Here is a 12,148-nt window from a genome sequence, read left to right as displayed (position 1 = left end):
ATAGTAAATCGCTGTCTTGCCAAATTAAGTTTTTATAAAATTACTGACCTATTAGTTTTAACAATTTAAAGGACAGAAAATGCAGGCATCAGGCGACAATCTCAATCCATCGAGGTCACAGACCTTAACCAGGAGCAGCTAAAATTGTATATTGGCCAACAGGTCAATAAAGCATCAAAACAATTTCAGGGGAACCATTGAAGGCGTATGATGGTAGTACTGACTTCCATTACTGGAAAATCGGTGCTTTGTCCCAGCTGAAAGATACAGGGGTGGATAGATTCTCATGTGTAAATGGACCGAGGCCATGTGTGGTCCCGTGGAACACACGCCAACTCATCAAAATTTGTTAGCTTCAATGGAGATGGAGAAAATCTGCCCTCCATCTGAAGAACTTGAAAAATTAGACCCTAATATTAATTATTCACTAGTACTAGATAAATTGTTCCAATATATTGGAAAACCTATTAAAAGAGTAGCTAGTGAGGCGGAGAAAATTAAAAAAGGAAAGTAATATTATGTTTGGGGGAGAGTTCGAAATAATGATTATCTGAGCGGTAATGAACGGGCACTAGTAGAAGAGTTATTATATAGATTTTATGGTATATTATCAAAAGACTCCTCCAATGTAGGCCGCACGGAAATATTAGAGTTTGTGGTGGATACTAGTGAAAATGAACCGGTGAAGGCGAAGGTTAGACCTATGAATCCAGCTGTGAAAGAAAGTTTTAAAGGACAACTTCAACAATGGATTGAGGAAGGAATAATTGAACCGACCATAAGTGAATGAGGATCAGAACAAGTTAACAATTGTTTCCCCATTTGGGACTTATAAATTCCTTCGGATGCCTTTTGGACCCAAGAATGCGTGCGGACATATGCACGATTAATGCGTCAAGTTTATGGTCCACAACTAGACCGGCGAGGACTCCTCGGATTCTTTGATGACAATCTCATCTTAGGATGTACGTTCATGCAAACACTATGTAGATTTGCTGAATTTATGCTCAGGACTGAGAAGGCTAATCTCAGGGTAAAGGCTACGAAAACAGATTTGTTTACGCCTATGACGAATTGGTTAGGGCACGAGATAGGGGGAGGACATGTTGCTCCGGCATTGGCCTATTCCTGCTAACAAGAGGGATCTCCAAACCTTCTTGGGCAAGACCTCTTATTATCGTAAATTTATAGCATCATATGCTAAAATAGCTGAACCAATTGCAAAACTTCTCCGCAAAGATGTAGAATGGCAGTGGGCTAAGAGCCAAGATGAAGCATTTAATGAATTAAAGAAAAGGTTGCAGGTAAAACCATTATTAAATACCCCAGACTTTTCAAAAGAATTTATTGTAGAAACAGATGCTTCAAATTTTGCCATTGGCGCCGTGTTAACGCAAATAGGGGATGATGGTAAAGAACATCCGATTGCGTACGGTAGTAAGTCCCTTAATCAATCACAAAGAAATTATTCTGCAACGCAGAAGGAATTGCTAGCTGTAGTCGAGTTTGTAGAACATTTTAAGTATTTTATAATGGGAAGAAAGTTTGAAATCAGGACTGATCATCAACCTTTACAATGGTTCATGAAATCAGTTGCGCTTACTGGAATGTTACACAGATGGAAGGAGAGGCTTATGGAATATGAATTCGAAATTAAGTATAAGCCTGGAAAAAGAAATCAGAATGCTGATTCTTTGAGTAGAAGACCCGACCATGAAGAAGGTGTAACGGAAGAAAGTAAAAAGCCCAATGAATATGATTTCAAACTAATGGAAGCTATAGGCAAACCCATTGCAAATGTTGCTGCGGTAACAACTCGACGCAGGAAAAAAGAACTTGATCAAGAACAAGAAAGGATCAAGGTAATAGAGCAAGAGATGATTGAGGTACAAGATAAGGGAAAATAAATCAATGAAAACGAAATTGATGATATCTCAACAGATAAATTTATAAAACTAGATTTTTATAAGTCACAAAGTGATGATACTTGCATAAAATATATTAAGGGTTTGTTAATGAAAAACAAAACGGTTGAGGAAATTAAAGCACAAGGTAATAAATTATTGTCGCGGGAAATTAAAGCTTATCTTAGAATATATAATCAATTACATTTAATTGATGGTAAATTGTATATGAAGGATAAGGAAAATGGAAATATGAGAATTTGTGTACTGGAAAAAGATATACGTACAGTTATTGCGACTGTACATGTACATCCTTTATCAGCGCATCCTGGAATGACAAAGTCAAAATTATTAGCTAAACAATATTTCTATTGGACAAATATGGATAGAAATATTGAGGATGAAATAAAAGGTTGCGAGGTCTGTGTTTGTGCAAAGGAAAGGAGACAAAGACCATTGGAAAAAATGGGACAAACTTCTACAGCCATCAATGAAAGATTCCTTGTATTTTACATGGATTTGATGGGTCCGATGTACAACGGTTATGCCAGTGATCCTAAGTATTTAATGACAATCACTGATGCATGTACTGAATTTCAGAAGCGTTCCCCTTGAAGGAACCTACAGTTGAAAATATTTGTAAGATATTATTAACTGAATTCTTCCCAAGGTATGGAACGGGTATGAAATTAGTAACAGACAGGGGTTCACAATTTATTTCCAAATTAATGCGACAGGTGTGCGATGAGTTAGGAGTCATTAAAGCAGAAACTCAAGCTTATCAACCTCATACTAACCCGGTTGAAAGATTAAATAGGGATATTGGACAAGCTATTAGAACATTAATGGTCCAAGAAAATATCCCTGATAATAAATGGCATAAATGCCTAGGGGAGCCTTGGCTCAAATAAGGTTCCTAATTGTACCGAGGTTAGGGTATTCTCCATTTTTCTTAGTAACTGGAGCACATCCAGTGGTTCCTGCAGTTCAATTAGATTCAAATATGCAAAATGCTCCTACATCAGTTAATGAACTGGTAAATACAGTTACTGATGCGTTAGAAAAAGTTAGAGTCCAACAATTTGAAAGTCATTTAAAGAATAGAGAGGCTTATAATAAAAAAGTAGTCCAACAGGTAATTAATGTTGACGATGAGGTGTTTTTGTGGGCACCACAAACTGACAAGAATCGTAAATTGGCTACTTATCAAAACGGACCATTTAAGGTTCTAAAGGTAATAAACGACAGAATGGTTGAGATTAGAACAAACAAGGGTCCTAAAAAAGTAGCTAAGGACAGACTACGGGTAATATCGGGAAAATATATTTCTAAAGAATTGATTCCCTTTAATACACCTCTCTATAGAACAGAAAGAAATAGACCTTCAGACTCTAGACTAACGGAAGAGAACGAAAGTAATCATTTAGATCGAGTAATTCAATTTTCATATCCTGATTCTCCTGAAATTCAAACAATTCCTAAGATTTCTACATCCATAAGTAATAAAGATATAGAAGATCTTCCAAAAAAAAGGGATGATGAGGAGGAGAATGGAAAACAAGAGGATAAAAATGAAAATGGTAATATGGATGAACTCGAGGAGGCATATATGAGTGAAGCAGGAGCGGAAGAAATAAGAAAAGAAGTAAAGAATATGGAAGAATCGCCCAATAAGATGCAAGGATCTGTTGAGAAGAAGAATAAAAAACGAAAAGCAACGCCTGAATATAAACAGAAGTCAAAGAAATTATTAAGTGCCGCCTTTGATGAACTAGCTGCGTTGCTAGATGGGAAAACACGCCCTAAGTCATATAAAAGGAAACCAGTCAGCCCCCACGCACCAGGTAAAAAGGAATCGCGTATAGAGTCAAGTGAAGAGAGCGAGCTGGACTGGAGTGAAGAAGAGGAACAGACTGAAAGAGAACTAGAAGATACAATTAATATATCTTCTACAGATGTTCCACAGGAGAAAGAGGGCGAGGAAAATAGTTTTCCTTAAAAAGGAATAAGTAATAAATATTTAATTGTGATTTGAACTTTTGAAAAAAGAAAAGAATTAAATATAATTAAATATGAAGTTACTTATTTTATTATTATCACTTACTTTTGTGTTTGAAGTTCTTCAAGTTAATTCAGAAAGTGTAATTATAATGGAAAGGAAGAACTCGTCAATTCTATTCGAGGAAATGGGTAGAGTGGGAACTTCAGTACAATTGATAGAGGAGGACGGAATTACCAATGGTTAAATCAACAGAAGAATTGAAAACGTCCTGGGGAGTATGCATGCTACAATTAAGTATATGAACATTGTGCGTATTCCCAAGTCATTGACGAATGCTCTACAACAAAGAATAGAATATATCCGCACACACATGAATGAAGTAATGATGTTATGTGGGTATAAGAATGACGGAAAAACGAAAAGGCAAGTGATAGTGGGCCTCGGAGTATTGGGAGGCTGGATGCTTAAGGGGTTGTTCACAAAGTTCTTCTCAAGTGATGATCACTCAAGTATGAATCAGAGATATTGGATACCTTGGCACAGCAAGAAGAAGAACTAAGGGCAATCCGTGGAGCAATAAGAAACTTAGCCACAAAGTATGATATCCTTAAGAATGTCACAATGATGCTTCACAATCAGCTACAAGAAGTAGAAAGGGTTGAAACAATGATAATGGTGTTGACAACAATCTCAGAACAGATCAACAAATGGATCAGGGAATACAGGCTGGTATGACCGGGAGATTAACACCATACTTGTTATCAATCAATGATGTGAGGAAGATCTTGGATATGGTAAAAGAAAGGAATCATGATGGATCAATCAGTCCAGTTGAAAGTGAGAGTATTGGGAATTTTTACTCTCTGCCTGTGCAACTGGAAAGAACGGCAAACGGATTAGATGTGGCGGTTCGATTACCCTTATATTACAAAGATAATCTATACGAGTTATATAAGTATAGGGAACTCCCGATGACAATAGAAGAAGGAGTTCGGATGTCATATCGATCACCAATAGGAAAATATTTAGTGATTGATGACATAAAGGGTATTTATAAGGAAATTGAAACAGATGAATTAGTGGATTGTATTCATATTGAAGATATTCGTCTGTGTCCACATTTAAGGTTGTTCAGAATTGGACAAAATGGTTGTTTGCCTGCATTGATTCATGGTAACTTTAAATTGGCTAAGGGATTATGTGACATAATGTTACATAAATCGGATGACGTGTTTGTGTCGCAAATCAACGATGGAAAAATATTCGTGGATGTGCAGAAGACACAAATGATCAAAGCGTCATGTACAAGTGGTTCTGGTAGGACAACAAAACGTCGAGAAGCACTTGGGTCCGGACAATGGATGATCACATTGCGGAATGATTGCAATGTGAGGATTGGTGATTACTTGATTGGAGAAAGACCAGTGACAAGTAAGATCAAGGTGAGGGTCGTGGAAATGATGATTCTGGATGAGGTGGAAGATGTTATTGCGGATTTAAACCTCCATGAAAGCTGGGTTTATGGTAATGGACAATCAAGCCTCAAGGACAAGCTAGAATTATTGACGGAACCTCAGAAAGCAATATCTATAGACAAGTTGAGGATAATGGCAAGAACTGCCAGGGTTGAAGAGAATCGTTTTTGGATATACGGTATAGTGGTTATTGAAACCTTATTAATCATTATATTTTCAGGATTCTTTGTGACGTTGCTCTGTAAGGTACGAGCTAGAAGAGCTGTACAGGAGTGAGTTAAATCCTGAAGGGGGTATATCGGGAAAGAAAGACGAGGTCGTCTTTTCCTCAAGGAGGGAGCATCTGTAGTATCACCAGCTGGATGTATTATGTATGATGATGTGAACGATAGTTGTTATTGTATATATATATTTATCAGATTTAAGCTATCATGAGTTATTGTTATTTTAATATTATGTTTGGTGATAAATGATGTGTTGAGAGGTTTATTGCTGAGTTGTGTGTCTGGATATGATACGCGTATGATGAGTAATCACCAAGGCCAATCATCACATGCTGGGAGCATGTGATGAGGTGAATTGGAGAGTTCTAGAACAACTAGCATTAGACCCCAAACGTCTATAAATATATGTTATGATGTATGTAGGGGAATGAATCGCCAGATTATCTCCGAAGAACTAAGTAATAAATAAGGCAGTGTGCAAACGTACTACGTGATTCTTATTATCAACCCTAAACTCCAAAACAACAACTTAAGGTAGGCCTAATAGTTATCCCATTGATCACAGCGGTGTTCTCATTTGACTCCCACTAAATTGTATCCTGAGAAGGAATGCTTATCAAATATTGATCTTATATTAATCCAAACTAAAAAATATAAGTAAACTTTGTAGTAGCCTTTTCCACGATTGCTAGAAAAGGACACTTTTAGTGGTTGAATATAATTTCTTTTGGAAACTTTTGATGATCTTTTGAGGTATTTTTCTACTCTAGAAATGCCTTCATAATTTTTTGTGCAAATAATTCACCATTCTTCTTCACAAATATCTAGATTGCTATGATAAAAGCCTCTTCGTGTGAGTTGAACAATTTCACCACCAGCTTATTCTATTGGAGTTTCCCTTTATCTACTGGATTTAAATTGGGGTTCTCTGATCAGCCTCTTTTTGGTATTCTAAACATTGCAAATGTTGGTAAATAACCTGCAAAAAATGATTTATTTTTGAGCACCTATCCAAATCATATCCTAAGTACTGATCCACCAAAATCAAAATTGTTTTTTTCTTACTGAAAGATCTCTGGAGATACTTCCTTGAACGTGCAACTGGTTATTTGAGATTAATTCAAAACATCTTCCTTAGCTCATGATATAAGCAACCTTTTTGCATATTTCACAACCAAATACTTTTACTATGCAATGCCCTGATCAATTTACGGCAAATATTCAGCTTGACGAGCTTTTTCCTGGTTCTGAATGCGATGTAGACTTTCCAATATAGATTGTCTGAGGAAATTGGAAAAAATATTATATGACTTTATGAAATAAGAATATCCTATATATATTCATCGTGTTCCAGATATTACATTGTAAGGTAAACCTTCTGCATATCTAAAAATAGTTATTAACTCTTGCAGTTCATTGTGTGAGTGTTTCTTACTTAATTTATTCTTAATATAAATAGAATAGTCCAAAGAAGTGATATTGCAGATAAAGAATTCAATATACAGGGCGTTGCAGATAAACTTGGACCATGTTTAAGGGACCCCAAGATTCTTAATGAAAGTTTCTGAAGAATACCGTATTTAACCAAAAATGAGCATGATATAATTTTGGATAATATTATTCTATATGAAGGAGCGATTTTCTACCACTTCCATGGGGTTTGCCCGCAGCTTGGTTTTGAACCGGTGCAATAACGATGAATTCCTAGCAAATCCAAATAGCAATCGTCCTCATCAATCTGTTCATTTCCTCGGTTTAAATGAATCCTAAACAAAAAGAAATAGACCGATCTACTTATAATAACTATTGATCAATAAATTACACCTTGTCTGACTTACTTGTATGGAAGAAGATACATAAATATATGCTTATAACCAGTGATGAAAATCCAGGGTATTTTTTATCTGGCCAACTTTTTTTAGGAATTTATATTCTGGAGAATGAATTTTCTTTTCCTTATCAGTTGTTTGTATATTTAATACTTGAGTATGAACATCCTTTCTTCAATACATTCAGTTATATTCAAAATCTGATGGTACATTCGGGTGTACTCATAAAGACGGAAAGTAACCCTGGAGATTTGTTGCGGAATTATAATTGTAATTCATTTTGGAATCAGAATAGAATTAGGGATTGACATCAGAGTAATTCTTGCATATGCCATTCTTTAATTAATTTTCTCTTTCCTTCATTGTCACAGCTGATTTGATCTGATCCAATGAAACACCATGACAGTTAAGCTGCTTTCTTCCAATATATGCATCATAACATATTGATTTTTTTCGGGTACATTCTATACTGGATTTTCATCACTGCTTACAACAGTACGTACCTAAAGCTTTAAACTAAGTAGCAAAACAAGGATCCCCGTTTTGGCTTGCATAAAGTAAATTTTAATCATTAGAAGAAATTCTTTTTCGTCCATATTTTGAAAAAGACTGCATTTCCTCGATTCTAACGAATGCCAAACAGAAAGAAATATACCGAAAATGGCTAAAAGTTGATATGTGCTCTTCGAAGAGATGCTATTAACTAAGCATAACCTCGATACGTGCAAGTAGTGTAATCTCTTGGAATTTTTATGGACTTTTCATCCAACCCTCATATACCCATATTAACCCCTAAAATAATATTATTTGTATTATTGTTATTTAAAATATTTTGGACAACTTTATTATTTATAAAAAATTATTTATTAAATTGATATTAAATCTATACTTAAATAAAACCAATGTTATCTTTTAAAATGCATTTCAATGACAGTCATTGATATAGTAAGTCTTTTTTTTTTTTTCATTAATTACTAGGAATTCGTTGTATTTCGATTTGTAAATCATACGAACTGTTAGTATGCCATATAAAAAACAAATAAACTATGGATAGGGTAATTACTTTCTATTTTTTTATGCCATTTTTTTCCATTTGGTCATAAGTGATTTTTTCATGACCGATATGTACCAATCTTTCAATTCAAACCATAGAACAAAATTGAAACTGCGTAAATAAATTCAATACATACCCTGAAATCAAAATGATAGACTGAAATTTCCTTTTCTATAAAAATATGATCGCACATTAATTTTAAAAACAATCTGACGTTCGATTTTTTTGTATAATTAATTTCTTTTAAACTATAACGGCCTCAGACTGGGCTAGGATTTTCAACCCAACACATGCTATAACTTAGGAAATTTGAATTGGGAATTGGGTTGGAATAGGAGTTTTTTTAACAAGAAAAAGGAGGTTGGGTATTTAGTTTAAGCACAAAAATTTTCGTTCAATAGGTAAACAAACAAATATGGAGCAAGGAAAAATTATTAATACGAACAGTCCAGACGTCGGTAAAGACCGACCTGAAGTTGACCTCCTACAAGGACTAGAAGAACCGTATCTTTACACCGAAGATGAAGAAAGTTTGGTTGACCAGGAAGCACAAATTATTGAACCTCCTCAAGGTCCTGTAACTGTCTTCAGTGACGAGAAGAAGTGTACTGTAAACTTGGTATCCAACAGCCAAAACAACTGCTTCTTTACTAACAAGAATAAAAAAATTTCTGTAAATTAGATTTGTTCACTTTGGATCCCACGTAATCTGAAAATTGATCAAAAGAAGGCCCATGGCGAATGGTGCTGGGAAATCCTGAAAAAATTGTTAAAGGTGATACAAAAACTGTTGATGCACTGCAATTTGTCTGCCAAACGTCTTCTAAAAATCATAAAAAAAAAAGAAAGTCGAGTCCAATCATTCTTGATCATTACAATGCAAGTGTATTGAATTAATTCTTTTTGTTGATATGGAATTTACGGATTGATAAGATGACAAAAAATACCCTTGTATTTATATATTTTTTTTAATGACCAGAATCATTTAATTATTTCAGAGGAAGATATCTTCAATGGATGCATGTACCCAGCGAACTATTTCTTGGTAACAACAGGCCATTCCTGTTATTGTGCGTGATAAAACCGTTCTATAAGTTTTATTTTCTTTTACATCTGCTTTTCCATTAGAGTATTAAGAATAATTATGGTTATATAAAATACTATTCTGCGCAGAGACGGAGATACAGGAATTAAATATTTTGACATATCAAGTTATCCCTACTTTGAACACAATTATAAATGTTTTTAAAACTGTGAGTTGCATCGATAAGGAGATGAACTCACATTGAACTATCATAAGAATGAGGAATTGAGGTCTGAAGATTTCCCCACACAGATTACGGATGTATAATTTTCTATTTAATGTGTGATTGTCAATAGACAATCCCACAACAATAAGGCCTGTTTCCCAAAGAGTCCTCATGAAAGGATTGCACTGATTAAATATTAACTCCACTATTAAGTTTATCACTCCAAGATAATAAAATACTTATGCTAATAGCTAAGGGATTTGAATGTTTTTGTCTACAGATGTTGATTTTTTAAATTATTTTAAATATCGCAACATATAATATAATTAAAGTTTAATATTTGGATTTATTTCAAAAAAAATTCGAAAAATTATTATTTATGAATTTTGATAAGGAAACAACCAGAAATCATTGAGAACATCTAAGGCCCAACTAAAAAATTATTAAAAAAAGTACACTCACAATTCCAATACTAAAGAAATACATTATTTACTCTTACAATCATGTTTGGGATGAGAAAGAGGCCTAAATTGACCATCGAGGGCGTAGCTCAATGAACAACGTGCACGAAATTTGTAACTCAATGTGTGTAGGTTGGTACCGTTGTTCGTTCTAGAGAAGGAAATATATTTTATTTATATGGAATTCACAAAAAGATTTCTATGTTTGATGGAGTAATTTAATATTATAAAGTTTACATATACTTATTCAATACAATTCCATCTGACTAGATTGTATCTGAAATATACTCATATACAAGGTGTGTTCAAAAAGTAAAGTGACATTAAAAACTTTGTGGGTAATTCACATTTCATGTGCTCTATTTTTTGATTTTTTTATGTTAGTAATCGAACATATATTTAAATATTACAGCTCAATCATATCTTTAGTTTGTTTGTGAGAGGTATAAAAGTTAAAAGTATTTTAAGTGTTCAGCGATTTTTTACCTCCACAGGGATCTTCCATTGGGACGATTGGACCTTGGTTAAGATATCATAACCATATGCCCATAAATCGTCACCAGTTATGATCTTTTTGAGCAAATAAGGATTATCATTGGCATCTGTCAACAGCTTATGAGCAATGCTCATGCAACAATTCTTTTGGTGAAATTTAAGCAGTTTCAGGGAAAAAATGTCTGACACTCATCTCATGACCCAAATGTTCGAAACAAATTTATGGCGTGAGCCAACCGATATGTCAATATCCTCAGCAATTTCTCTGACATTCATTTTTTTTCACTGCTTGAACTTTACTTATTTAACACACCTTGTATACATAAAATATTAAAAGTGTGACCCCTATATACTTTTTTCCCAAACTGAAATGGCATATAATAAAGCACTCAAGGAAAGAGCAGACAGGAAAAAGTCTACAACAACAACATAAAGGAAAGAATCAAGGTCAAATCATTTACAACTATGGCACCGACTGATATATATAAAGTTGTCATTCTCTCATAATTCATATTTTAACATATTCATTTGTTATAAAATAAGAGTTAATATTTTTTTTATTATCTTTAGTAAAGAATTTAATTTTGTGAAATAAATATAAACTATACATTTAGGTAAATGTGGTCAATTATGACGAAATGTGCTGCACAATTTCATGTATACTTGTACTTTTGCTAGCCCAAATATTTTCCCTTACTCCTCTTTCCTCTGTTTGTCTCTTTCAAGAAGGTTTTTCAAATATCTCCTGGCGAACTTTACAATATTTCCTAATAATTTTTGTCTTAATATTATGACAATCGTGTAGGGATATATTTTTTTAATTATATCTTGCAGGATTTTTGTTCTATTTTTTAAACCATTAATTTTTTTAGTTTTCATAAAGTTGCGAAATCGCTTCTCGGCTCCATTAAATATACTTTCTAGAAGATTTCCTAGATACAATAGCATAAAGATTGGCCGGTATAATCTTTTAGCTAAAGGAGTTTTGCATACGGGCCACTATCATTAGTGTCCAAAATAAAATAAGAACTGGAATTAAATCGTTTTTTGCAGACTTTTATGTCAATTTCAAAAGACTCCCAGATTTTATTTTTATATTCGATAGGAAGTTTTAAATTTCTAAATTTGTTCAGTATATCGATCGGGTGCTTAACTCCAATCTAAAGAATAAATGCTGGTATAAAATAGGGTCCCCCTTCCAGGACAAAATTTCAGAGCTGAAGGGAGACAGATCATATAAAGAGATTCCCTAACAGAACATGTTGTAAGATTTTTTTCCCCTAAACGGAAAAAGAAGAGATCGACAGCATTTGGTTCCAACAACATGGCACTACGTGCCACTCAGGCAACGTTACAGCGGATCTTTTGCGCTCTGTCTACGACAATCGCATCATAAGCCAAAACGGCAACGTCAACTGACCACTTAGTATCTCCGATTTGAGTCCGTTCGACTA

The 12,148-nt window shown here is 34.2% G+C and overlaps 1 protein-coding gene across 1 annotated transcript; it reads left to right on the top strand.

Annotated features, from left to right (window-relative positions):
- The first annotated feature begins 538 nt into the window (after positions 1-538).
- On the top strand, positions 539-4,127 carry LOC121131385 (uncharacterized). The gene is made up of 2 exons (XM_040726844.2): positions 539-3,913; positions 4,023-4,127. Exon 1 carries the CDS (start codon positions 2,788-2,790, stop codon positions 3,901-3,903), a length of 1,116 nt encoding a protein of 371 aa, XP_040582778.1. The 5' UTR covers positions 539-2,787; the 3' UTR covers positions 3,904-3,913; positions 4,023-4,127.
- Positions 4,128-12,148: the final 8,021 nt, after the last annotated feature.

Source organism: Lepeophtheirus salmonis, unplaced genomic scaffold (assembly GCF_016086655.4).
Source record: "Lepeophtheirus salmonis unplaced genomic scaffold, UVic_Lsal_1.4 unplaced_contig_513_pilon, whole genome shotgun sequence".
NCBI classification, from domain to species: Eukaryota; Metazoa; Arthropoda; class Copepoda; order Siphonostomatoida; family Caligidae; genus Lepeophtheirus; species Lepeophtheirus salmonis.
The sequence above is the reverse complement of the archived record's forward strand: the minus strand, read 5'-3'. Positions and strand labels throughout refer to the sequence as shown.